Source organism: Ochotona princeps, chromosome 22, assembly GCF_030435755.1.
Source record: "Ochotona princeps isolate mOchPri1 chromosome 22, mOchPri1.hap1, whole genome shotgun sequence".
Lineage (NCBI taxonomy): Eukaryota > Metazoa > Chordata > Mammalia > Lagomorpha > Ochotonidae > Ochotona > Ochotona princeps.
In genome coordinates this window covers 33,161-60,300 of record NC_080853.1, presented here as the reverse complement: position 1 = coordinate 60,300, position 27,140 = coordinate 33,161, and the positions used below count along the sequence as shown (strand labels likewise).

At 57.7% G+C, this 27,140-nt stretch overlaps 1 protein-coding gene across 2 annotated transcripts; it reads left to right on the top strand.

The window, feature by feature from the left end:
• Window positions 1-1,001: 1,001 nt before the first annotated feature.
• Window positions 1,002-25,254, top strand: MYT1 (myelin transcription factor 1). 2 transcript variants are annotated; one of them, XM_004585966.2, is made up of 21 exons: window positions 1,002-1,056; window positions 1,583-1,613; window positions 3,626-3,688; window positions 4,219-4,466; window positions 6,093-6,920; window positions 7,242-7,376; window positions 7,783-7,873; window positions 8,363-8,476; window positions 9,058-9,272; window positions 10,383-10,507; window positions 10,875-11,126; window positions 13,876-14,030; window positions 15,066-15,128; window positions 15,219-15,287; window positions 19,523-19,585; window positions 19,824-19,907; window positions 20,729-20,950; window positions 22,129-22,220; window positions 22,585-22,688; window positions 24,165-24,308; window positions 25,035-25,254. In XM_004585966.2, the coding sequence occupies exons 1-21, from the start codon at window positions 1,002-1,004 to the stop codon at window positions 25,173-25,175; spliced, it is 3,294 nt and encodes a 1,097-aa protein (XP_004586023.2). In that variant the 3' UTR covers window positions 25,176-25,254. The 2 variants fall into 2 exon arrangements, with proteins under 2 accessions (XP_004586023.2, XP_058535714.1); XM_058679731.1 differs by having other exon boundaries at window positions 10,302-10,507.
• Window positions 25,255-27,140: the final 1,886 nt, after the last annotated feature.

Sequence of the window (27,140 nt, the reverse complement as noted above, 5' to 3'; positions counted from 1 at the left end):
TTTAGAAAAAGCTTTCCTAAGAACACGGACAGGGTCTCCATGAACTCTTGCATGCATTCTGGCTGGATGCCAAGCCCAATAGTGTGACCTTGGAGGGGACGCACCATGCAGGGCTCCCACCTCCTCCCTATGTGTGAGCCGTGGGCTGTGTGGACTATGGGGACTATGGGTTCACAGGTTCAAGTGCGTGATTGAGCACCTTCTCTGGTTTGGCCTCTGACAGTGGGCAGCCATGGGTGTGCAGGAGCACAGACCACATGTGAGCCAGAAGCAGGAAGAGCAGCTGTGCTGGGAATCATCCTTTCCAGGGCAGCCTCATGCCCCAGGGACCTCCCACCATGGGCCCATTCTCAGTGCCACCAACAGAGAGCTCTGGGCTTAAAGCCCTGAGGGTCTCCAACCAGAGCAGCAGTAGCCCCTCCCAGGGCTCTCCTGGGCCTTCTATGGGCAGCATCCACTGGGGTCAGGTAATCAGGCAGTCAGGCCAACAGGATCCTCGAGGCCTGACTGGAGGTCCTGGCCTGTTGGGGAGAGAACAGTGGCTGAGTGGGAAGAAAGGGTCCTTCGGGGTCTGCAGGATGGCAGGTAAGAGGGGGACAGTGTGTGCTGGGTGGGAGGCAGCTCACCTGTCCTCTGGTGCTGAATCTGCTCAGTGTCTTAGCCTCACCCAACCAGGTGAGTGACAGGTGCTGGTGCAAGGCTCTTGGATTAGGAGATGCCAAGATTCCCAAGGCTTGAGCAGAGTTGTGCCCCTAGCAGTAACAGGGAGAGGGGCCTTGTGAAAGTGGTGGTGGTGACACTGGGGACCCTGTGAGGGCAAGGAAGTACAGGGGGTGCTTGCAGCTCCCCAACCCCCCCTGCTGGCCATCCTGACCCTAACCCTGACCAGACCTTGCTTGTCTCCGTTGCACGGGTCTCAGATTTGGGGCCACCCTGATGGCTCTGGCCTCGGAAGGTGCTGCTTGGCATTGCTGCTGGTCTCACCGCTGTCTTCCTTGCAGATGAGCCTGGAGAATGATGACAAGCGGGCTCGCACGCGCTCCAAGGCTCTCCGAGGTGAGTCTGCGCCAGCCCGGCCCTTGGCTGAGAGAGTGAGGCCCCCCGACCCCCGGCCAGCACCCCCTTCTCCCCCACAGGTGAGGCTAATGGCCTGCTGCTAAGGTCTCCTCACCCCCAGGGCAGAGACGTGGGTGGGTGGGACCTGGCTGTAAAGATTTCCACTGGGCCAGGTTGCAGCAGGACCCTCCCAGCCTATGAACACACACATTGCTCCACTTCTGCTGCCGTCTGGGATACAGCAGCCCAGGTCCTGAACCAGTGCCCATGGGGGGGGGGGACATAGGAGCCCCTGGTAGCCCCTGCTGTGGCAATGGAGAGCCAAGCAGCTAGCACCTTCCCCTCCCTGGAGAGCCTGTGGTGGGTGGAGAGGGGCCATGCCCTCTTCTCCCTTGGGGCTAACCGGGACTCTGGCCAGGGTCTCCCAAGGGAGCAGCTCTGACTTTAGGGACATTCTCTGTCCTGGAGGACTATGCCAATCCCCCCGGGCCCCCTCAGCTGCTCTCTTTTGCTTCTCTCTTCCCAGGACCCCCGGACACAGCAGGCCCAGACCTCAGGTAGGGGCATCTCCTTGTCAGCACTGGGATTGCCCAGGCCCAGGCTATGAGCCAGGAAGCTGCCTCCCCTGGCCCAAGCTCAGCAGCCCCCTCCTTGCTTTTCCCACACTTCACAGCAGGAGCATGTTCATAGTCACTGCTGGCCTGGACAGTCACCTGCGTGCTGGGGCAGTGAGTGTGGATACTCAGGGGTGGCACCCAAGGGGCAGGGGAAGGGGCTTGGGACCCAGGGCTCCAGCCAAGGCCTCAGACATCTGGAGAAGGCACTGCCTCGTGGTGGGTCCTCAGGTCCAAGGCCATGCAACCAGAAGGGCTGAGGCACTATGGGCTTGGGGGTAGCAAGCTTGAAGCCACACCAGCAAGTGGCCTGCATGGGTCCTGGGCTCCTGCTAGTGGTGTCCTCTGTGGTCTTGACCCTGAGGTGAACAAGGAGGCCCCTAGACCTGTCTCTGTGGAGGTCTGGAGGTGGAGGCGGGGCATGGGGACATGTTTTCCTCTCACCAGTGTCTGGGGGCTGTGGGGTCTGCTTAGCTACGACAGGACCTTCACATCACAGGCACGGGCATGTCTGTCCCTGTGGGAATCCTGCCGTGTATGCAGGCCTGTGGCATGACCAGCTGTGGAGTAGGCTCCCTTCCTGCCAGGCTTCCTTACACCCTGTCTTGCACAACTGGGCCCTGAGTGCTCACCTAGGACCTCGGCTGGGGGTGGGCATGAACCTGGTTCCCCCACCCCATGCTCATCCCTGCATCTCTGACCCACAGGGAGCCTGGGGTCCATCCCCTCCCATGATTAAGGGGGGGAGGTTCATGAGTCCTGGATGCCAGAGTTGCGTGCATGGAGTATGTGGAGGGGGTAGAGATCTCCCTGGAGACCCAGATGGGGTGGGGGCTGGGGTCCCTGTGTTGCTGTCCCAGCTGCACAGGCATGGCCCGCTGAGCCTGGGCTGGGGGAGGGGTGGCTGGAGCAGGTGACGTGATGGGGCGGTGCCAGGGCCCCACAGGCCTCCGCAGCAGCTGTCACCTAATTGCCTGATTAACTTGGTGATTAATCGGCTAATTGGGACCTCGCTTCAAGTCTCTAATAACAAGAAGCTGTATTGTGAGAAGTCTCAAAGCCAGTCTGAGAAAGAGAGGGGGAGTCACAGAGACCCAGAGAGCAGCTTGGCCCCCTGGCTTCTCCCTCCCTGTCCTTACCCCTCCTTCTTGACTGGCTGGGCCCTGGACAGAGGTCTTGGTGCCACAGCTCTGTGTGCTGGGGGTCTGGTCCTCACTTGTGAGGTTGGAGGGTGTCTCCTCTGTCCAGGGGTCTGGCCTCTGCTGTTCTACCCCTACCTGACTGTGCCCATGCCTCAGCCGTATGTGACCACAGCAGTGTCCAGGGCTCCCTGCCAGCCTGGGCACATGGGGCAGATGATGGTTGAGTGAAGAGCTGGCTGGGGGCTTTTCTCCACTCCTCTTGCCCCGGGTGGGAATGATGCTGCCTTGAAGAGCTGCCTGGACTCTGGCTGAGATGAGCAGCAACTTTGGGTTCCTGGGATTCCTGCCTCTCTGCCCAGGCTGCAGGTGCCCAAGTGTCCTGTCCCCAGGGGGAGTCCTTCCTGCCTGATGCTAGGCCAGGTAACGCAGAGATCCCTGCCCTCTATGACCCCTGAGCCTCTCCCTTGTGACCCTGGGCTGCCCGAGGGACTCTGGGCTGACCCTGTGACCCTGGGCCACCACCCATGACCCTATGCTGCCTCCCAGTGTGCTCTGGACACCGCTAAGCCTGAGCTCTCTGTGTGGGCAGCATCAGACGCTAGCCAGTCCCTCCAGACATGGTTGCTGACAGCAGGAGGATCTGGCTTAGGAAAGGAAGTTGCAGGTAGTGCAGTGTGAGGAGCCTTGCTCTTGTCACAAAGCTTCCTGCTGGCACATCATGTGCCCTGCAGGGCTGTACGGAGATGCCTGCTCCCAGGTTTGAGGTCCAGGGGGGCGTCAGAGTCACATCCTGCCTCCTGCCTGTCCCTGCAGCTGCCCCACTCCAGGATGCACGGGCTCAGGCCACGTTCGGGGCAAATACTCCAGGCACCGCAGGTAAGAGTTCCAGGAAGGGACCTGGGTCCCTGTTCTAGGTGGGTCACAGACCCTCATTCTCAGTGTGCCCCAGTCCTCTGGGCCGATCACAGTCTGGGGTGTCCTCAAAGCTGTGGGGCAGATGGGGATAGGTAAGTCCCTGTTGGGAGTGGGGCACAGAGCAGGCCTGGGCCACATTTGGGGTCACATGACTGGCCATTGTGGCTCTCAGCATGGCTGTCCCACACAACTTCAGATGACTGAGGGTGAGTGTTGGGGGCCTCGAGAGGCAGAAGGTCCTGTGGTGAGCCCAGGCTAGGGTATGTGGGTGTTGTGGATAGCCTGGTGGGGCCACTGGGCTGTCAGGGCTTGATGGGGTCTTCTGGGAAGCGGAAATGCGACTGGAACACAACCGGGTGTTCTTTGCTCACGAGTGAGCCCTGTTCAGCTCAGCTAAATGCTGGCACTGACCCGGGTGGAGTCAGGCTCAGCTGCGGGCTGCAGGAGAGGGACTCCAGCTTGGTTGCCTCCTTGCCCACTCCTCCCTGCAGCTTGCAGAGCTGCCCTCTGGCCAAGAAGAGGAAGCTGGAGGGCTCTGAGGCTGAGCACCTGGGGTCCAAGAGGAAGTCCCAGCCCCTGGGGCTGGCGCTGGGTGCAGGCGATGGCGCAGACAGCGAGAGCAGCGAGGACCCCGAGGTGAAGGCTGCCTCTGTTTCGGGAGAATCGGACGGAACCCCAGAGGAGGCTGTGGCCAGGCTGCCTGGGCAGGAGCAGATTCATCGTCTGGAGCCAGCTGCAGGTGCTCTGGGCCACTGTTCCCCTAGGATAAAGGCTGCTCAGTGCATCCTGTGCTTGGGGGGGGGGGGGCGAGCAAGAACAAGGCTGCCTTGTTCTGTACTTCTTGGGAGAGAGGCCTGAGAAGGGGCTGTGGAGTGTATGTGAGCATTGTGTGTCTGTGAGCACTGTGTGTGAGTACTATGTGCGAGTGCTGTGTGTGTGAACGCTGTGTGTGATCACTGTGTGAGTGCTGTGTGAGAACACTGTGTATGTGAGTGCTGTGAGTACTGTGTGTGTGAGCACTGTGTGTGAGTACTATGTGTGAGCGCTGTGTGTATGAGTACTGTGTGTGTCAGTGCTGTGTGAGAACGCTGTGTGTGTGAGTGCTCTGTGAGTGTGCTGTGTGAGAGTGCTAAGTGTGTGAGTGCTGTGTGAGAGTGCTAAGTGTGTGAGTGCTTTATGTGTGAGTGCTGTGTGTTAGAACACTGTGTGTGAGCACAGTTCTGGTGTGGCTGCCCATCCTGGCCGTGTCAGAGCCCCTGGCCATGCTGGACTCTGTGGTGGGAGCATTGTGATAATTGAGGTCCCTGGCCGATGAAGGACCCTGGAGACTGACGGGTGCTAAGGATCAGCCTCTGCTGCAGCCCACATTAAGAGGGAGCAGACTTTTTTTGCTGGGGCTGCCCTGAAATCTGGGTTGATTTGATTTTGCTGCCTGGCTGCCTGCCAGGCTGACTCCTTCGGAACAGCCTCAGCACCTGGCACCTTTCAGATTTTGTGCTCAAAAAATTTTAATTGCAATTCTTTGAAAACGTGAGTGCATTTACTCTTTTCCATTATGAAGGCTTTTTTTCTAAAAATCCGATTTGTGGAAAAGGTGAAGCTGCTGTTTGGGAGGCCCACACCCCATCCCGAGTGCCTGCTGAAGTCCTGGGCACTGAGCTTCTGGGCCAGCTCCCAGCTAATGTGTGTGAGGCTGAATGAGCTCCTGGCTTTGGCCTGGCCCAGCCCTGGCTGTTGTGTTCATTTGGGAAGTGAGCCAGCAGGTGGAAGATCTCTCTGTCACTCTGCCTTTCAAATAAAATAAATGAATCTTTAAAAAATAAAAAATCTGATTTTCTCCTTAAGTTACATTTTACCGTATATAAATATAAAAGATTCATTTTATTTATTTGAGAGGCAGAGTTAGAGAGAGAGAGACAGATATCTTCCATCTGGTTGTTCATTCTCAAAATGGTCAGGACAGCCAGGGCTGTCCTACGCCAAAGCCAGGAGCCAGGGTCTCCCTCTTGGGTGCAGGGGCCCAAGCACTGGGCCATCCTCTATTGCTTTTCCTAGGGAACTGGGTCAGAAGTGGAACAGCTGGGATTCAAACCAGTGCTCCGTGGGATGCTAGCACCATAGGGGCAGCTTTACTTCCTATGCCATAGCATGGCCTCCATCAAATGCAGTTTCACCTAATTTGAGAAAGTACTCGTAGTCAGAAGGAATATTACTAAAAGTGTCGAAGCAGTTAGCTGCTCTTCACTGACCCCTAAACAAAGTTCACCGTGGTCTGTGATTCTGCCCTCTGTGGGAGGACAGAGGGGCCAATGGGAGCCTGGGGACTTGGCTGTACCCTCTCTCACGCATCTCTGATTTCCTGCAGGGAGGAGCCCCCTCAAGTCCCATTTTGGACCCAAGCCTGGCAGCAGCCCCCCCAGCTCCTCCAAGGGTGGCTGCAGCAGCTACCAGGGGGTCATCGCAGCATCTCTCCTTACCCTTGGCCAGATCCCGGAGGAGACCTTGGGTGGGGAAGACCCAGGCCTGGGGGCCAGGCAGGGCCCGGCTGTGGCGCGGCTGCTTCAGGAGGGAGCCGACAAGGGACAGAAGGGCCTCTTCGTCCGAGCAGGAGCTGTAGGAGAGGCCCTTGAGGTCAATGATCTGCACAGCCAGGAGCCCCAGCCGCAAGCCCTAGAGGAGGTGACCAGAGAGGTGTCCAGCCAGCAGAAGGGTCCCCAGGAAGAGGATGAGGATGACGATGAAGACGAGGATGAGGAGGAGGAGGAGGAGGAGGAAGATGGCATGGAGGAGGAAGAGGAAGAAGAGGATTTAGAGGAAGAGGAGGAAGAGGATGAGGAGGCAGCGACAGCCTCTGATGTGATATTTGAGGATGCCACTTCCTGCACCTCTGCCCAGAAGGGCCTGGAACCAGCCAGCCCTAAGCCGGAATATTCTGTCCTGGTGGAGGTCCGCTCGGATGATGACAAGGATGAGGATGCACGCTCCCCACGGTCGGCTGTCACGGATGAGTCTGAGCTATATGATGTGCTGACCCGTGGGAACCTGGGCCTCCTGGAGCAGGCCATCGCCCTGAAAGCCGAGCAGGTGCACGAGCCAGGCAGTCCCCGTTCTGAACAGGGTCCCCCGGGACCGGGAGAGGCAGGAAAGGCAGCCAAGTCCCTGGATGCCATGCGCAAGAGCTACTATAATAAAGGTAGGGGGTGGCCTGGTCCCACACACCCCTCACTTTGGGAAGAGCCTGTGGGAGGGCAGGGGTGTGGCCAAGATGCATCTCTGGGGTTACCCTGGAGCCCCTGCACATAGGTCCCCCACCCAGGCCCTCCTCACATCCCTTCGTGAAGAGTCCCTGGGCTTGGCTGCACAGTCAACCAATGCCAGCCAGTTTCTCCAGGACATCTTCCTGTCCTGGCCTGTGCAGCCCTGGTCCCTCCCAACTTCCTGGCCAGAGGAGGGGTATCCAACTGTCTCCTCCCCACCGTGTGCTGGCTCTAAGGGTGGTGTCTCCATGTTTTAGATCCTTCGAGAGCTGAGAAGCGGGAGATCAAGTGCCCAACACCCGGCTGTGACGGCACTGGGCACGTGACGGGGCTGTACCCGCACCACCGCAGCTTGTCTGGCTGCCCCCACAAGGACAGGATCCCCCCGGAGAGTGAGTTGCTCCGAGGCAGTTGGTCCTAGCTCTGAGGCCCTGGGCAAGCCCAGAGGCTCATTGGGGCCAACCGGAAATGGCCACAGGCACAGCCATGGGAGGGCCAGGCTGGTGTGAGCTGAGCTGGGGAGTCAGAGGCCAACTCAGGCCACAGTCAGCCCCCATCAGTGGCTGCGGCAGTCCTCGATGTTAGAGCTGAGTCCAGGGCCCTCAGCCAGCCTGAGGTGGGACTGGTGTGGGCAGGGTCTGGGCCTGGAGCTGCTCTGGTGCCCGCTCCAGGCGGCCATCCCCGGTCAACTTACAAAACCATGAATGAAGACTTTGGACAGGACTCCTGCCCCTCCTCAGCCAGCCCCCACAGGGACATCCCTGCACTGACCCCCTCCCCCTCCCTCGTTCTCTGCAGTCCTGGCCATGCATGAGAATGTGCTGAAGTGCCCGACCCCTGGCTGCACAGGTCAAGGCCATGTGAACAGCAACCGCAACACACACAGGAGGTATGTGGGTGGGGCGGGAGATTGGGGTGCAGCTGAACCGGTTCCCAGCCACTTCCCCAGGACTACACTCTCAAATCACCCACAGTGCCATGGGTGGCCATGGCCTTGAGAGGAAACACTCAGCAGGAAGAATGGCTGGACCTTGGAGGTCACTCTGAAAAGAGGCCCAGTTCCTGAGCCCTGTGGTCACATCTATTCTCAGGCCAGCCTTTGGCAAAGCTGCTGCCCCATGTCTTGGCGCTCATGTCCTCGGGATGGGCCTGTGTCCCCCAAGGGTGGCTTTGGGTGTGGTCGTTTGAATCAGTGGCAGAATCAGAGTCTAGCCCTGGCGCAGGAGCTGGAGGGGAAGAGTGAGGGTCACTTGGGTTTACTCGGGGGAGGCATTCACGAGTGCAGCTCAGAGTCTCCCCAGATGGGTGCTGGTGAGGGCCAGGGCGGGGTGGGAGGCCTGCCCCACAGGAGGCTCAGAAGTGACTGTGCGTTTCCTAGCTTGTCTGGCTGTCCTATTGCCGCTGCGGAAAAGTTAGCCAAAACCCACGAGAAGCCGCCACCGCAGCCGGGAGAGTCCCCCAAGAGCGGCTCCAGCTCTGATCGGATCCTCAGGTAGCTAACGGCCAGGTCCAAGGGGCTGCCCCGGCTCTGTCTTCCCCAAGCCGTGGGGGTGGGGGGTAAAGGGTGCCCATGGCTCCTAGAGGCTCCTGGCCCCTGTCCTCTCTGGGCTGACTGACAGCAGGCCCTTCTGTGCCCAGTCCTGGGCCATGTCCTTGTCTTGACTCCTCTGAGAGCCTGTTCTCCTTAAGGAGGGGACAGCAAAGCCAGGTCCTGCCTTTGTGAAGGCCGGGCCCCCTTCCTGGGCTGTGCCTCTCTGTTGGGCTTCTGTCTGGATAGAGGTGTGTCCTGGGTCAGAGCAGGAAGCTTACCCCAGGGGAACCTGCTCCCCATCCACCATGGAGCCCCCAGGCTCTGAGGTCAGCAGCTGGTGCTGCTGGTTCCAGGCTGGTTGCTCCTAGCCCTACCCCCTGCCCCCAACCAGCCCCAGATCACAGCCTGTTCCCCGAGAGCTCCTAGCTCTGGGAACTGGAATTTGACCCAAGAACAGTTGCAGAATAAGGGGTGGGGGTAGTCGTGTACCTGACTGGGTTGGAGTCTGGTCCTCATAGGCCCTCCATCTGTCCTGCCCCCAGGCCCATGTGCTTTGTGAAGCAGCTTGAAGTCCCTCCATACGGGAGCTACCGGCCCAGCATGGCCCCCGCCACCCCAAGAGCCAACCTGGCCAAGGAGCTGGAGAAGCTCTCCAAGGTTACCTTTGACTACGCAAGTTTCGATGCTCAGGTTTTTGGCAAACGTGTGCTTGCCCCAAAGATTCAGACCAGTGAAACCTCACCCAAAGCCTTTCAATGTGAGTTGAGAAGAGCAGGTTTGTCTCTTCTGGGTAGCTTCCCTGGGAGGGCCATGTAGGAGGGGCCTCGGGATGCGTCCATAGGAGGCCCAGATGCAGACCTGAGACCTAAGCTACACACTGGGCACCTGACGCACGTTCACCATGAGCCCTACGTCAGCTCCTAACTGCTGTCAGCGAGGTCGGACTTGGATTCTCACAGGGCTGACTGTCCAAAGATTTAGGGATAACTGATACCTGGAGGAAGCCCCCTGCCCTAACTTTCTGCTAACATTCCCTGCCCTGCTGGGGTGCCTCTGGAGAGGGATCCTGCCTGGGACTATCTTACAGGGCATGCGGCATTGATCCTCCTTGCATCTTGGGGGTCAGCCCTCCAGTCCAGTCGTGTCACTTGCCACACTAGTGTGAGGGCTGTGAGCCCACAGGTCATGGAAGTGCATATGCATGGAGCTGGTGTCCCTCACGCCCATGTGGCAAGGATGGATGCTGTGCAGCTTCCCGCCCTGGGGAGGCTGCGTCCCCTGTGCACACCTGCCTAACAGTATTGTACAAAAGGCAACTCTTTGCATTGATGCACAAATATTTCTGGAATGTGCCCACAGTCTTGTGAAATGTCCATCATGCCATGCTAGAAAAGTTAACATTTCATGCCTGGCTGGCTGTTTGTTGGAAAAACGGTGCTGCTCCAGCATTGGCATGAATGATACTCTACTGATCTTGGTACTTGAGGGTTGTCCGTCCCAAGACCCTTTACACAGCCCTGAGATGTCCTGAGAGCATCTGGGGAGTTGTTGGAAGTGTTTCTTCTTCCTCTGAAACTTGAGGCTGTGACTTTGGGACCCAAAATAGGGGCAGCAGGTAGTGGGATGGCCGGTGGAGCCCCTGGAGGGCGGGGGGCAGTGAGAAGGCTAGCAGAACCCCTGGCCTGTCTGGATATGGCTGCATTTGGCCATCCCAGGTCCCCTACCCCCTGTCACGCCTGCCGCTGCTGCTTTGATTGTACATCAGCTGATGTTGTTGCTTTTGCAGCCAAACCCTTACCAACGGCCTCCTCCCCAGGGCACAGCCCATCCAGCAGCTGTGCAAGGACCACCTCATCCTCTTCCACAGGCTTCGACTACTCGCATGACGCTGAGGCTGCGCACATGGCTGCCACCGCTATCTTAAACCTCTCCACCCGCTGCTGGGAGATGCCCGAGAACCTCAGCATGAAACCCCAGGACCTGCCCGGCAAGGTGGGGACCCTGGCTGGACCTCAGCACGGAGACCTGTGTGTGCCCTGAGCAGATGCCCCAAACTGAGATGGGAGCTTGTGTGCCTTGGGCTCACATTGCTTGCTCCTGGCCTCGAGGAGCAAGGCTGTTGGAGAGACCTTGGTCCAGGCCCCTGTTGTCTAGAGCTGCAGGCGAGCTCCCTGGGCTCCAGTCCTGCCCATGTCTGTACTGTGTCTTGAGTGTGTGGCTCTGTGCTCCCGGGAAGCTGGAAGGCCAGGTGGCCTCCACTGGCAGCCAGTCTCTTCACATGAGAATCGTTGCTGTGGGCCCTGATCTGGCTGGCATATCCATGGGGGTGGGCAGACCAGCACGTGATTCCCTTTTGCAGGCTGGAGACATCGAGGTGGATGAGAATGGGACTCTGGACCTGAGCATGAATAAGCACCGGAGACGTGAGCACGCTGTCCCCAGCAGCAGTAGCAGCAGCAGCAGCCCCGGTGTCCGATCGCCTGATGTTGGCCAGCGTCCGGGCAGCACAATGACCTCACCCCTGTCTGGCCAGGCCTCCCGCCAGGATGAATGGGACCGGCCCCTGGACTACACCAAGCCCAGCCGCCCGCGGGAGGAGGAACCAGAGGAGGTATGTCCCGTGGGGCCGGCGAGTGTTTTATGTGGCTGCTGCTGCAACTGTAGGTCCTGACATGACCTCTGGTCCCATCCGTTCCCATTCAGTCACCACCCTCAAGTTAGCTGAGGGCTTCCATCTGTTGTCCCCAGTCTGCTCACAGCCAGAGGCCACACCCCTGTCCACCCCCAGTGAAGGGTTCATAGCCCCAACTACCCACAGTGAAGGGATCACAGCCCCGTCCACCCACAGGCGGGGGTCACATCCCTGCCCACCCACAATTAAGGGGTCACTCCTCAGGCTGCAGTGGACAGCAACTGTCTGGAAGCCCTAGGGCATGGTGGGAGGAGAACCTCATCTATGCCAAGGGACTGTTTCTGGTATGTGTCAGGACAGGCCTTGGTCACCCACCTCCTTGGGCTCAGAAGCCCCGCGGTGAATGATGCAGAGCAGCCGTGGTCTGTGAGGTGGTGGAGTGAGAGCTTTGTTCTTTCAAGAGCAGAGTGCATTGGCTTGTAGAAGGGGTTCCCTGGTACAGTCCAGAGAGGGATGGAGAAGGCGGAGCTGGCCACTGAGGAGAGTGGGGGCAGGAGGGCCAGGATCCCTCACCAGCCCTCACTCCATCTTGCAGAGGTGTAGAGGAGTGGCACTCGGATCAACAGCTGGGTGCCAGGAGTTAGCAAAAAGCTGCCCAGGCTGAGCTGTGATCTGAGGCCACATCTGGAGCCAGGTGTCTTTGAGAGCTAGCTGCCAGCAGGGCCTAGAAATTTGTGCTGTGTGTGTCCTCCCTAAGGCCCGGGAGCTTCTGTTGCCCCTTGGTGCTGGGCTAGGCTTCCTGCTGTCTCCATCCCTGGCGTTTCCGGCTTGTGCCTTTGTCTGCTGTGTGGGAGCTGTACGAGGTTCAGCACTCCTGGGATTCAGCTGCTGCAGCCACAGGCCTCAGCTTGCCCCACTCACCCTCTCCTCCCATCCCTCTCCTGGGCTTAGTACCCCCAGAAAACACCTCCCAGGCAGGCCTCCCAGAGCCCTGACTAGCCTGCACTTGAACAGCAGTCTAGCCTTAGTACTCAGGGACCCCTGAGACACCCCACACATGGCAACCTGCCTTCCTGGGAAGCTTCCTCCTATTATTTATTTATTTGTTTGTTTGAAAGTGAGATATATAAAGAGGAAGAGAGACAGAGAGAAAGATCCATTTTTTAAAGATTCATTCATTTATTGGAAAGTCAGGGTCACACACACACACACACACACACCCCTTCTGTCTTCTGGTACTGGTTCACTCCTACATGGCAGCAATAACCAGGCTGGGCCAGGCCTAAGCCAGCAGTTGGGAACTCCAGCCAGGTCTCCCCTGTAGGTTCAGGGGCCCAAGCACTTGGGTCACCCTCGGCTGCTTTCTCAGACACATTAGCAGGGAACTGGATGGGAAATGGAGCCATTGGGACTTGAACTAGCGCCCATGTGAGATGCTGGCATCACAGGTGGCAGCTTTCCTTCCTGCACCTTGGCGCTGACTCCCAGAAACCTCCTATATCTGCTTGGAGAGATGAAATTGAAGGTTAACTTCAGGGGGCCTGGCGCATGGCTCAATGGCTAAACCCTCACCTTGCAAGTGTCAGGATCCCATGTAGGTGTTGATGTGTGTCTCGGCTGCTCCACTTCCCGCCCAGCTCCCTGCTTGTGACCTGGGTAAGCAGTAGAGGATGGCCCAAAGCCTGGGAACCCTGCATCCATGTGGGAGAGCAGGCAGAAGCTCCTGGCTCAGGTTTGAATTGGCTCAGCTTGGGCAGTTGCAGTTACTGGGAGAGTGAATCGATGGATAGAAGATCTCTTTGTCTCTTCTCTTTGTAAATCTGATCTGCCTCCACCCAAAAAAAAGTTTGGTGCAAAAACATTTTTTCAATTTGTGCATGCACTAGAGGACTTGGAAAAAATTTGAGAAAATATGTTTCATGAAAAAGTATGCTTGGATTTTTGGTCCCATATAACTCATTTTTTAAGTCTGCTTTCCCACAAATTCTTTAAGGTACCCTCTGCCCTCTGGGGAGCTTTGTCGAACTTGCTAAGCTCCTGAACCTGTGCCAGGGGCCCTTGCTGTCCTGGGTGCCCTCTGACAGCCACATCCTTGCTTGGTGACCCCATTTCCTGTGAGAGAGGCCTGGGTCCAGGGGTGGACAGCTCCATGAATGAGTAGCATTGGGTGGGAGCCCCTGGGCCTGTACCCTTGTCTTTCTACCCAGTGTGCATTACACTGGCCCTGTGAGTGAGAGGGCCTGCAGCCGGGGTACAGTGTGCAGTGTGCTGTGTGCAGGGTGGGCACTGGTGGTCTTGAGGTCACTGTGACTATTACAATTTTGTGATGACTCATCTTCATGCTTGCTAATGCCACTTATTACTGCCTACTGCTCCTCACTGCTGGCCCCAGCTCTGTGCCCACTGTCGCTTCATTTCTGTTCACTAACTCTGCTGTCAGCTCTGAGAGCAGCTGTGGCTTTGTTTCTGTCCCCCAGCTCTGTGTCCGCTGTCCCTTCGTTTCTGTCTCCCAGCTCTAAGAGCAGCTGTGACTCAGGTGGGAGGGTTTAGCTCTTCAGGGTTTGTCTTTGGTGTCCCGTGGGGGACTCAAGTCTTCGTCTTTGGTGCAGAAAACTCTAGGAAAGGCCTGACTGGATGCTGCCCTGAAGGGTTCCTCCCCTGCCCACCTGCTTGGGCACCCAGGCCTCCCCACCTCTGGCTAAAACACCTCCCTGCTGGTCTTTTGCAGTCAGAGCCAGCAGCCCATTCTTTTGCTTCTTCTGAAGCAGATGACCAGGAGGTGCCAGAGGAGAGCCTCGAGGAGCGCAAGTACCCGGGAGATGTTACCCTGACCAACTTCAAGCTCAAATTCCTCTCTAAGGACATAAAGAAGGAGCTGCTCACGTAAGTCTCGTGGCAGGAAGGAGCAGGTCCTGGCCTCACCCAGTCCCTGCCACCGCCTGGGTCAGCCTACCTTGGGCCAGGAAGCCACACGGGACTGGGAGCATCCAGTCATCTCCGTCCTCTCAACATGGTTAGGGACCAGGAGTGGCCCCTCAGCCCCCAGAACAGGCACAGAAAGCTCTGGGGGAAAGTACAGGAGTCACTTTGGCTGTAGTGGGCAACTCCTTGCAGGAGTTGGGGAGTGGGACCCTGGGAGCTGCTTGGTTGAGGTGGCTGCAGCAGGCAGGCCCGGGTCACCCATCATTAGACGCCAGTGACCCCAGAGTCAGTCCTGTTAGCCCCCTCTGCTGGAAAGCTGAGCTGAACTCAGGCTGGGCACCTCTTCCTTGGGCAGAGGGTGTCTTGTTGCACCAGGGGCAGCAGAAGGGGATACTGGCATTGCATGTGTGTTTACAGCACATGTGTGGGGCCTGCATGATTCTTCACAGCACTGTGTGGGTACCTGCATGTGCATTCATGGCACACATGTGGGCCCCTGCATGTGTGTTCACAGGCACGTGTGTTGGTGTCTGTATACATGTGTGCCTACACCCGTGTTAATGATGCACACGTGGAGCCTACATGTGTGTTGGCAATACACACGTGGGTGCCTGCATGTATGTTCATGGGATACATGTGGGTACTGGCATGTGTTCAAGTCACACACATGTGCCTACACGTGTGTTCATGACATACATATGGGTACCTGCATGTGTGCCCACAAGGTGCATGTGGGGGCCTGCGTGCTTGTTCATGCAACACATTTGGGTGCCTGCATGTGTGTTCACAGCACACTGTGGGCTCCTGCATGCCTGTTCACAGCACATGTGTGGGCATCTTTGTCACATATGCACAAAGGTGGTTCTTACATCAGGTTCCTTTTCCCTTGATTCTAACCATGGGGCAGATGCTTGTGATGAGAGAGGCCAGTGCCCAGGGCAGAAGCTCTACCAGTCTGCTGTGGCCTCAGCTCTGACACCTCTTTCCCTTGTGCAGCTGTCCCACGCCGGGTTGTGATGGCAGTGGCCACATCACCGGGAACTACGCCTCCCATCGCAGGTTTGTGAGCACTCGGGTTGGAACCCCCACAGCCTCGTGGGGGCTGCCCCTCCCCCTCTGCGCCCCTCATGTCCCTCTCTTCTCTTTCAGCCTCTCTGGTTGCCCTCTTGCTGACAAGAGCCTCAGAAACCTCATGGCTGCCCACTCTGCTGACCTCAAGTATGTTTGCGCTCCCAACTGCCTGTCTCTTCACGAGGCTCCGCCCCTTCGGCCTCCTCTGAGCCTCCCCCCCCCAGCATGGGCGAGGGGTAGGGGCAGGGTTGAGGACGGGCGAGGGGCAGGGCCGAGGAAGGGCCGATCCTGCTTGCTGGGGCAGCTGCCTGTGCCCCCTCTCTCGATTCTGCTGCCTCTGTCTGCTCTTGAGCAGGACCACCCTCTCTGTCTCAGGCTGCAGGCTCATGCATGCTCAGCTGTGCCCCCATGTGGCCTCTGCTTCCAGGACTGCTGTGTCCCCTGCCCTGGTCTGGCTGTGGCTCCTGCTGCATGCCATGGGTGCTGGTGGTGTACCCTCCTGCTGCCCTCCCTGCCTCACCTCAGCTACTGCTTCCCACACTCCTGCTATGCTCTCCTTGCTGCCCACCCCCACCACCTTGCTTGTGCCTCTGCGCCTCCCAGCCCCAGCCCACAGCAGACTAGGCCTATGGGTGCTGGACTTCTGCTTGGCAGCTGCTACACGAGGTTTCCAGGTCTCCGTGTCCTCCTGGGCTGAGTTGGAGGTGGTCACTGTCTTTGGTTCCCCCACGTGGCCCTAAGTTTGGGGCTCAGCTGGGCACCAAGGCAGGGCCATGGAGAAAGGAGCTCTTTCCTGTGCCCTCAGATACCCCTCACTGTCCATTCTTTGTGGGCCACTGGGTTGAGGGGACCTGGAGTCCAGGTCAAGGCGCCTCTGAGGGGAGGAGTTGTAGAGTCTGGAGGGTCCAGGGCACTGACAGTGTGGGGACCCAGGGGCTCCCAGCAGCCAGTGGTGGGTGTATATCAGCCTTGGCCCACACCTGTTAGGGTTGGAGGCGGTCAGACTGTGCTGAGAGAAGGACAGAGGCTTTTAGTCCAGGTGTGCGGTTTTGTTAGGTGAGAGGATCTGATGGACTGCTGCCTGGGGGGGTAGGCCTGGGACCACTTCCACATGGCGGGGTGACTGTGGGAGGGAAGTGGCTACCACAGCATAAGCACTGGGGTTTCATACCTAGGCACAGGGGAAGGGAGAAGGTGGCAGCTCCTCAACTTGCGCATGCGAGCGACCTGGCACTTGTCAGGGTAGACTGAGATAAGACCTAAGTAGTTTCTGTAGGGCACTGAAGCCTTCTTGAGGAGATAAGACCAGGATGATTCATCATGAACTTATTTGCACTCTGCCTCAGGCCAGCATCCTGCTTGGCCCAGTCTAACAACACCAGGGCTGACTCGGCCTCACGGAGGCTGTGTGCAGGCTGCTGAGTCAGCACTTACCTGTGTGCCCCACTCCTGGGCTGACTCAGTGTCTGTGTGCAGGCCCCTGGATGTGGGAGCTGCTGAGTTAGCATTTATTTCTGCCCTCATTCTGTCCCTGCATCTGGCTCCAAATCCAAAGCTGACTTGTTCCTGAAGCCTGAGAACTCCTACCCCGCTCCCCTCTCTTCCTTCTTCCATTTTTCCAATTTTGTTTTCCAATTTTGTTTCTCTTTAAACTGTGATTGGTGTTGGTAGTTTTCAATGTATGGGCTAGAACGAAGTTAAAGCTGACTGTGTCACTGCTGCCCCTTTATCTGTCCAGCCTATGCTCAGGCCAGGATGGAGTCTGGGCATTTCGGAGTCAGTGCTGTTTAAAGCTAAGCCAGGGAAGACCTTTAATTCAGAAATCCCACCAGGAGCCCCCAGGTGAAGAGGAGCCTGCTCAGCCTCTGAAGGTTGGACTGCTGGCAGAACACTCTAAGCTTCAGGTCAGCCTCTCACACACCTAGACGTCAGCCTGCACCTCTGCCTGTGGGGGCAGCAGTGCTCCCTGGCTGAGGAAACACACACTGGGCTGGCCAGCTGTCCTGGCCACTTGGCTCCTTGTGCCAGTGGGAGTTAGGGTGCGGCTGCACCTTCATCATAGTCATGAGCACACACAGGACTATGCTCAGTGGGGAGGCCTGCAGGCCCTTGAGAACTCCAGCCCTCAGACAGATCCTTCTTTCCACTCAGACCAGGTGAGAGGGACAGGTGGCTCAGGGGCCACAGCTGATCCCGTGGGTCTGTGGTATTGTGATTACTGGTGAAGGCAGCTGTTCTGGCCACAGGAATGTTCTCCCTGGGACCTCCATGAGACACCCAGGACACCCCTGCCCTGATCAGAAAACTACCCTCATGCTGGATTCCCCCCATGAGTGCCCTCATCCTGGATTCACCGTGGGTAGCCTTACTGTATACCATCCCCAGAGGTGTCCTCACCATAGACCCTCCCCACAGGTGCCCTCACGTTAGACCAACCCCATGGGCACCCTCACCTTAGACCCTCCCCACATGTGTCATCATCATAGGCCCTCCCCAGAGATGCCCTCACCTTAGACCTTCTCCCCACGGGCACCCTTGCCCAAGACCCTCCCCACAGGCGCCCTCACACTAGACTCTCCCCACAGATGCCCTCACCTTAGACCGTCTCCCCACAGGCGCCCTCACTCTAGACCCTCCCCACAGGCACCCTTACCCTAGAACCTCCCCACAGGCACCCTCACCCTAGAACCTCCCCATGGGTGCTCTCATCCAGGTACCCCTATGGATGCTGTGGAACCTGTGCCTTCTCGGGGTATTCCATGACCCATGGCTGTGCTCAGTGCCCTCAGAACTGGCACACTGTCCTTGTTGTCCTTGCTGCCTGAGGGACTGGCAAGCTCTGTGCTGGACCTGATTTGGCCAGACACTGTCCTGATGTTGGAGCAAAGTCCAGGAGCTTAACTGAGCACTGCCACCTGGGAGGCAAGTTGCCCATCTTGAGTTCTCTGGGTGTGTCTTCCCCGATGGAGACCTCTGCCCAAGTAGAAGGGCCGGGTGCCCATGGCACCATCCTGTGAGGACTGGGCAGTGATGTGACCAGCTAGGTGTCTGACTGGCCAGCAAAGCATCTGATGTGCAAGTCCCTGGGTAGGAATGAGGGAAGCCAGACCCAGGGACCAGAGCGCAGGAAGTATGACTGCCAGGCTGTGCCAGCTTCTGTCTTCCCTGTGAGGAGGCTGCTGGTACTAGTGGACGATGGCCACTAGGGCACCAACAGAGGGTCCCTGGACAAGCCCAACTCTCGCCTGGGGCAGGCCCACAGGTGTGGCTGGCACAGAATTCTGTCTCCTGCCCCTCGCCCTGAACACAGTAGGGACTCACACATATTCTCGGGTGGACATTTGGGAGAAAATGACATAAGAGGGTCCAGGCTAGGGGCCCAGCGGCGTGGCCTAGTGGCTAAAGTCCTCGCCTTGAATGCGCCAGGATCCCATATGGGCGCCGGTTCTAATCCCGGCAGCTCCACTTCCCATCCAGCTCCCTGCTTGTGGCCTGGGAAAGCAGTCGAGGACAGCCCAAAGCTTTGGGACCCTGCACCCGCGTGGGAGACCCGGAGGAGGTTCCAGGCACCTGGCTTCGGATTGGCACAGCACCGGCCGTTGCGGCTCACTTGGGGAGTGAATCATCGGACGGAAGATCTTCCTCTCTGTCTCTCCTCCTCTCTGTATATCTGACTTTGTAATAAAATATATAAATCTTAAAAAAAGAAAAAAGAGGAAAAAAAGAAGAGGGTCCAGGCTAACAGGAAGCAGTCTTTGCTGCTTCCTGCTTGTCAGATGCTCTGGGTGCAGAACCTGCCTCCCTCCCCTCTTCAGCCTCTGCTGGCACCACTGCCCACAGACTCAGAATTTTGCACACAGAACAGGACCTGGCCTGCAGCAGCCGGTGCTCATAGTTCAGGGCGCAGGGTCAGGGGTCAGCTTGTCTTCCTGAGACCTCAGGTTCAAGGTCAGGGTTTTGAGATGTTCCAGAATCTTCCAGTCCAGCCTGAAACCCCACAAAAGGCTATGCTGGGATTTGCTGTGTCCCTTGCTGAGATGGGCCTAGAAGCGTAGCTATGGTTCTCAGGCCTGGCCAGGTTTCAGGCTGTTTTCTCCTTCATCTGCCTGCCGGCCCCTTAACCGGCGCAGCTGGGGGTGGCACCATAGCCCGGAGTGACACCTGACGCTGGCTGCTGACATAGGTAGGTAGGTGTGGGCATGTGTTGGTGACCTGTCTCAGTGGAAGGTGCCTAGGAGGGCTGCTAGAGCCCCCAGTGGGGAAGCTGGGATGCCTCACATGGGAACCAACATCAGGGCCTCCCCCCCGGGGGCTGCAGGGCCCTGCCTGGGCCGGGGCTGACACGTCCATGGGCCCAGTGCAAGCTCCATTTCTCTCTACAGGTGCCCCACACCTGGTTGTGATGGCTCTGGCCACATCACAGGGAACTATGCGTCACATCGGAGGTGAGTGTCACAGATGGGGTTGGCAGAACCTGACTGCTGGGGTCCATGATCCTCTCCTCTATGTGTGATTAGGTGGTCCCTACAGCAAGGTAAGCCACACAGGGTCACGGCTAGGGCTGAGTGAGTGTAGGTAGTGTGTGGGTTTCATTCCTGACACTGAGTCCTGGACCCTGGGGTGGGCTGGGCAGCTACAGTCACTTTCTAGACTGATCTTTCCATCTTCCCCTCTTGTCTCCAGCCTGTCTGGCTGCCCTCGTGCCAAGAAGAGCGGAGTGAAGGTGGTACCCAGCAAGGATGATAAGGAGGACCCTGAGCTGATGAAGTAGGTTGGGCCGTCAGGGCCGGGCTTCCCTGTATCCTCACAGTCCCTTTTGCACATGCACATGCTCGAGTTCACGCTGTGGGGCCTGACTCAGAGGGCACAGGTATTGCTCCTTCTGGCCTCCACTCAGTGTGTCTGAGGTCTGGAGGCTCTGAGTCCAGCTGCCTGAGCCCAGGGCCTTGCGATGCCTCGTGCTGCTGGGCAGGAGTCCGACAGAGAGGATGCCTTTGCACAGTTAGCTGTGTGCAATGAAGGCCTGAAAGCGTGAGGCCCATCAGGCTTTGGGAGTGCGGGGTGAACTCTGACACTGTGAGCAGGACAGGGTAGCTGGGACAAGGAGTCCTAGAGGCAGCATAGCTTGGGGAGGTGGCCCTTGGAGGAGCCAGAGTGCCTTAGGCTGCCTCTTCAGTCCAATGCTTTCCCCCACCCCAACTTGGGGTCCGCCAGAGAGGGGCTGGACCAGGGCCTTCCACTGCACGTTGTGCCTAGAGCATTTGTTGTTTCCAAACCTCTCCCTGTGCCAGAGCATAGGGAACTGCCTGCTCTGGTTGGTGTGGCTACAGCCTTTGCTTATCTTTTCTGGGCCTTTGTGCTGTCTACAACCCGACCTAGTCAGCCTGGAGGCTAAGGCATGCAGCCTGACTCCTGTCTCATCTCCCTTCTGTGGTTGGCTGGCATCTAGTTGTCTGGATAAAGGGTGGGGTGGGCAGTGACCTCTGGAGTTCATCCCCAGGGTGTGGCTCCCAGGCTTGGGCTGGGGGATGCTATGGCGCCCTCTTGCCTAGCTGTTCTCTGCACTTACCTTGCTTCCTGGTTCCCAGGTGCCCAGTGCCTGGCTGTGTGGGACTTGGTCACATCAGTGGTAAATATGCCTCCCACCGGAGCGCGTCTGGCTGTCCACTGGCCGCACGGAGGCAGAAGGAGGGCGCCCTCAATGGCTCGTCCTTCTCCTGGAAGTCGCTGAAGAATGAGGGGCCAACTTGCCCCACACCGGGTTGCGATGGCTCCGGCCATGCCAACGGGAGCTTCCTTACCCACCGGAGGTAACTGTCCCCACACCCAGGCTCTCTGTGCGCAGACAGGGCTTGCCCTCTTGAGCCCATAAGTCTCTAGATGTGGACAAGCTGTGGCTGACATGGAAACATTGGCTGCTGTGCTGGTGGGTTCCTGTGAGGTGTGGGTCTACCTACCAGGAGTTCTAACTCCATCCTCGTGGGTCCCTAGGGACAGACACAGGCACTGTCCATCTGCCCCTCCTACCCCTTGGCCTCTCTGCAGGGGTCCCTTGACCCCACCCCCTCATCCACCCTCCCATACTCTGTGGGTTAGCCCCACGCCTCTCTGGGCTGCACAGTGTGGTTATTGCCTAGAGCTGAGAGCCAGCAGCAAGTCCCCACCTCTCTGTCATCTGTCTCCCTCCCCTCCCTGTTTCAGTTTGTCTCCTCTTGCCTCTCTCCCCCCTCCCTCCCCTCCCATCCTCGCTCCCTCCCTCTCTCTCTCTGTGGCGTTAACTTACCCAACAGCAGCATTTGCTGACCTCAGAGGTCGAACAGAGAGCCAAAGAGTAGGTGGCCCCTGTACTGTGGGACATGGCATGCTGGCAGGTGGTGCTGGCTGGGGGCAAATCCACAAGGAAAATCCCTGGAGTTTGCTCTGGGAGAGCCTCAGGAAGGTGGTGGGAGCAGTTCAATGCTGGGCCGGGAGGAGGGGCTGGATGGTGGAGGCAGAAGGAGGCGAGACAGAGCTTGGGCTTGGTGTCCCTGGATGGCCTGCAGGGAGGACGTAGGGGAAGGTACAGCCTCCCTGAGGCTGTGTTGAGATCTACACAGAAATGAACTGTGGAATCATCCATGAATGTGGCTACCATGCAGCCCAGAGGGTGCCCAGGGCATGTGGTTGCTGGGGGCCAGAGCCGCAGAGTGCCAAAAGGTGGGCTGGACAGGACTCAGCCTGAGAGTGGCTCTGGGGTCCACTGTGCCCACAGCACCCCCAGGCCCAGGAGTGGCAACGTCAGGCAGAAGGGATCTGGGATCTCTCTGGTCTTTGCCCTGACAACAGCTGCTCCTCTCTGAGCTGGTCAGATGAGATGGGGAAGGCTCTGCCATGGGGAGACCATTGGTAGTCATCTGAGTAGAACAGGCCTTGACTGGCCCACCTAAGACCTGGGCGGCCATGGGGTGTGAGCCTGTACTGGTCAGTGACCTATGATTTCTGCCTCCAGCTTGTCCGGCTGTCCCAGGGCAAGCTTTGCTGGAAAGAAGGGAAAACTCTCAGGGGACGAGGTTCTCAATCCAAAGTTCAAAACCAGTGATGGTAAGGATGCTCTGTGACATGTGCTGTGGCCCACGGGCCAGGGGGAGTGTGGGTGCCCATGGACAGTAGACAGAGCAGGGCCCCCGAGACAATGGTGGACACCCCTGGTGCCCAGACCTCAGCCTTGCCCTCACCGAGTTGGACCTGCTCCAACCTGGGGCTCCCTGGCAGTGCCTTAGGCTGTTTTGGAGTTTTTTTTTGCCAGGAGTTTTGGTTCAGGCCCCTGAGCACTGGCTGATCTTAGCCATCGGCCTGCCAGGGGACAGCCAGGGGCAGAGCCGCGGTCTCCACAGAGCTTCCCAGTGAGGGTCCTGAGTTCAGGAGCCTGGTGGAGGCCCCACCCACACAGCTTGTTCCCGGGCAGTGCTGGACAATGATGACGAGATCAAGCAGCTGAACCAGGAGATCCGGGACCTGAACGAGTCCAATTCGGAGATGGAGGCCGCCATGGTGCAGCTGCAGTCCCAGGTGTGTGCCTTCTCTCCACCCCCTCCCCGCTTTCACACTCCCTCCCACCACCAATGTCTCCCGCCCTCCCCGACCACCATTCTCTATCTCCAGCACTTCGCCCCCTCCGCCATTCTCACCTTCACTGATGTCCAGCTCCTCGTTTCCCCTACCTTCCCTTCCTAGGTGTCTGTGTGGGGATCAGGGCTGGCAGGGACAGCCACCCGTCTGCCTGGAGGTGGCATTTGTGAGGTCCTCCTTGAGTTTGGGGTCAGTCAGTTGCCATGGAGTCAGCAGTGCTATGGCTAGGGGCCCCCAGGAGGAGCCGTGTTGTGGGGGGTCACTGGTCCTGGTGCTCCCATGGGTGGGGGCCTGGAGCCTGGTTCAGGTTGGTCTGCCCAGCAATCCTATTCCAGCTGAAGGGGTGAAGAAGTCCTGCCCCTTTGTTCTCCATGCACTCTCCCTGGGTGCCACTCCTTGTAGCTGCTGTCCCATGGGGGTTTCTGTGAGGAGAGCTGAGGGGGCTCCACGTGTCTGAGATTCAGAGCCCCTCTCCCATCAAAAGAAATGGGGAGGGTGCATCGCTCTCTGCTGCCCATGGGGCTGGTGCGGCCACTCTGTATAGGTGAGAGGTCATAGGTCAGGATCCAGAGGACAGAAAAGTGGCTCGGGACACAGGGGAGGAGACATATGGGACAGTGGTGACCCCATGGACAGCTTCTGTCCTCAACCCGTGGGCTCAGCTGTCCGTTCATACAACAGCCCCTGAAACAGCGGCTCCACTGGGGCACACCTGTGTCTGGGCAAGCAACCTCTCAGTCCCAGACAGTATCAATGGAGGAATGACAATGATTGGCATGGATGAGGGAGGAGCAACAATGATGGACAGGGCCTCAGCCCCTCTTCTTTGGAGCCTCGGGGCCATCCATTTTCAGGGTCTTTCCTGAACTGCATCTCAGTGTCTGTGCCCCTCTGAAACTGCCTTTGAGAAAGTCCCTTTGGGGGCCCTGGGTACGCAATGCCCTCTCTCGTTACAAGGTCCCACTACACTCTTGCAAGGCCCATACACCACAGTCTGTGTGAGCTCGGCTTCCTCCAGTGGTCACCTGTGCCAGTGTTGGATTGGGGCTGATCCTGGGGGCGGCCAGAAGCTGAGCTTGGGGGATCTGGGGGAGCCATTCCTCAGCGGCTTTTGATGGGGAAAGACCCAAAGACATCCTAATAAGGCAGCCAGGTGGATGCTGCAGGACCACCTTACAGAGGGTGGCACAAGGCCGAGTCTAACTCTCTTCCAGGACGCAGCCCCTAACTTGGATGTGTGGGTCCCTCCTAACATCCAGAGGGGGCTGTGACTTTCCCTCCTCCCTCTAGAGAGCAGGACGCCTCCAGCCCTTCCACTGAGGCAGGGATCCCAGCAACTGGCAGGAGGGGCTGTGGCTAGGATGGTCTGGGGAGGGCCAGCCGCAGTAGGCAGCAGGCCCCCTATCTCTGGCACAGATCTGCTCCATGGAGAAGAGCCTGCGGACCATCGAGGAGGAGAACAAGCTCATTGAGGAGCAGAATGAAGCCCTCTTCCTGGAGCTGTCTGGCCTGAGCCAGGCCCTTATCCAGAGTCTCGCCAACATCCGCCTCCCGCACATGGTAGGCTGCTGCCATGTGCCTGTGTTCTGTACTGTGCTAGGCTGGGGGTTCCTTGGTCTGTGGGTCCCTCACTCCCTAGGCTGGGGGTCCCTCACTCCCTGTGCTGGGATGGGGGTCTGTCACTTCCTAGGCTGGGCTGGGGTCCATCACTTCCTGTGCTGTGCTGTGCTGTGCTGGGCTGGACGTCCCTTACTCCCTGTGCTGTGCTATGCTGGGCTGGGTGTCCCTCACTACCTGTGCTGGGCTGGGCTGGGCTGGGCTGGGCTGGGTTGGGCTGGCCTGGGGGTGTCCCTCACTGTCTGGGCTGGGCCAGTGGTTCCTCACTCCCTGTGCTGGGCTGGGGCTTCCTCATGCCCTGGGTTGGGGGTCCTCACTCCCTGGGCTGTGTTGGGCTGGGAGTCCTCACTTCTTGGGCTGGGCTAGGGGGTCTGTTGGCTTCTGTGATGGACTGGGGGTTGCTCAGTCCCTGTTCTGGGCTGGGATTTCCTTGCTGCTGCTGTCTTTGGGATTAGCTTTCTGCTCCCAGTGGCCCAGACTGGAGTCCTCTGAGAGCTTCATGTCCAAAATGCAGTGGTGATTCTGATGGCTGTGAGGCTGACTCCGGTTGCCTGCAGGCAATGACCCCCTGGCTGCTAGCTGGGGCACAGGGCTGCCCCTGGTTGGGGTGGGCTCCTCTTGACTTGTGCGATACTTAGGCAGGGCTTGCTAATGATTTCTCTTCTCCAGGAGCCAATATGTGAACAGAACTTCGATGCCTATGTGAACACTCTCACGGACATGTACTCCAACCAGGAGTGCTACCAGAGCCCCGAGGACAAGCACCTCCTGGAGAGCATCAAGCAAGCCGTGAGGGGCATCCAGGTCTAAGCCCCCCAAGTGCAGAGGAACTGAGCAGCAGCCCCGGTGCCTGATGGCCTCCCTGTCCCACTCCTGCTGGGGTGGCAAGCAGCCCCAGCCCCCAGCGGCCTCCCTGTCCCACTCCTCCTGGGGCGGCAAGCAGCCCTTCATGGGGTTCATCCCCAGGGCTGCCTGGAATCAGGGTCCCCCAGGATGCCCTGACAGGCTGGGGAGTCAAGATCCCTGCACACCCAGGCACGGGGACACGGAAGTCTTATAAAGTGATTTATTTTTGTTTTCTGAACAAAGTCTAAAGCGCAGCTCAAGTCTCCAGTGGAAGCTCACAGACCAGGTTCTCAGGGAAGTTTCAGAGTGTGCAACCACAGCATTCCTCTGTCTGTTGAGGTTGGGTGGGCGTGGCAGGCGGCGTCTCAACCTGGTGGCTACGTGTCTGTGCTTGGTGAGGGCCTGTGTGGCCAGCGTGCTTTTTGCTTTCATTTAATTCAGTTTTGTGTTAGAGGCAGAACACAGCTCTGTTCTGGAGGAAAAGGTAGGGATGGGCATTCCAGACTCCTGGCGACCTGGCCCGTGCTCGGTCACTCATCATCCACCTGGGTCCTGATGCCATGCAGACCCCACTTCCTCTGGGGGCTGCAGCCCAGGACCCCACGTCTGGGCTTCAGACTTGTGCTGGGTCTGCCTCGGCCACGCTACCTGAGTTCTGTCCAGGCCTGACCCAGGTCGACAGGTCAGGGAGGTGGAAGTGAGCTCTCACTGGGGGGCCATTATGGTCTAACTGCTTTCTAAATCCACTCAAGGGTTGAAAAACGTGAATTCTAATGTAATGTGTTGAAAACACAATGTTTGTACCGTGTAAATAGAGCCCAAGTCAACAGCGAGTTAGCATTGAACAGTAGACACTGCTCTTCTCAGAAGAAATTAAGTGGTAGTTTAGTTAATTATGTAAATTGTTTCAGTTTGTCAAGATGTATTTATATTCACAACCTCATATGTTCATGTTTGTTATTTATTTAACATTTTTATTAATTTATTAATTTTATACTATTTCAGCTCAACCCCATACTAGGGCACCGTAAGAGGGAACTAAGAAATCAAAGCAAAAATAACTATTTGACTATAAGCCACAAAAAATCTTGATAGAACTTCTAGTTATAATTTTGATGCAACCAAGTTATTTTTTATACATTTTGTTATTTATTCTTTTAATAATAGAATTTTTAAAAAAGTATTTTGTAACTGAAGGATTTTGATAATTTGGGGATATTCCCCCCTTGGTCCAGTGGAGAGAAAGAGATTTTGTTTTTCTTTTTCCCTTTCTTTTTCCAGCACAGATAAAGCAGGTAGAATTCTGTATTTATTATTATTATTTAATGTAGCGCAAGTGTGTGCTCTGGCGTGTTTCTCGTGTTGCATTGTGTGTTGGTTGCCATGGCTGAGTCACGTGCTGTGAGTGGCACAGGGTTGTCACGTTTGTGTGTCGGTTGTCACGGCTGAGTCTCATGCTGCAGGTGGCGCTGTCCCAGGCAGCCTGTCTCACCCACCCCGACAGCCCCAATGCTGTGACCCTCCTTCCTCAGGAAATGCATTTGACCCGCAGCACTTGGTAGTGTGTCTGTAGGGGATTTCCTAATAAAAGTCTGTTCTGACTGGGGGCCTGTGCCGTGGTCTCTGGGCGATCGCCTGGGAGGGAGGAGTGGCGTTTTCTAACACAGAAGTGGGATTTCCCAGCCAGAATCTCTTGTTGCAATGTCCTTACCCCTGGGCCCATCCCACACCATCAGGCATGCGCAGAATTGAATGTCTTTCTGTTCACTTAGAGTTGGGCTGCCCAAGGGCATCTTTGTTTTGGCTCCAAGAGGGAAGCCGCCTGTATTTGCAGAGAGTTCAGGGGGAAATGTGAGAAGATGGGGGAGGAAGAGTGCCCTTGGGAGCGCCTGGGTCCAGCCACACCTGAAGGCAGAATACCCTTGGCCT

What these genes read in the sequence shown, in the direction of transcription:
- MYT1 (XM_058679731.1), top strand. Translation starts at nt 1,002, where the DNA reads ATGAGCCTGGAGAATGATGACAAGCGGGCTCGCACGCGCTCCAAGGCT. An exon ending in CTCACCCAAAGCCTTTCAAT is followed by an intron (nt 9,273 to 10,301) that starts GTGAGTTGAGAA and finishes TTGCTTTTGCAG; the next exon opens with CCAAACCCTTACCAACGGCC. An exon ending in CCCAGGACCTGCCCGGCAAG is followed by an intron (nt 10,508 to 10,874) that starts GTGGGGACCCTG and finishes TCCCTTTTGCAG; the next exon opens with GCTGGAGACATCGAGGTGGA.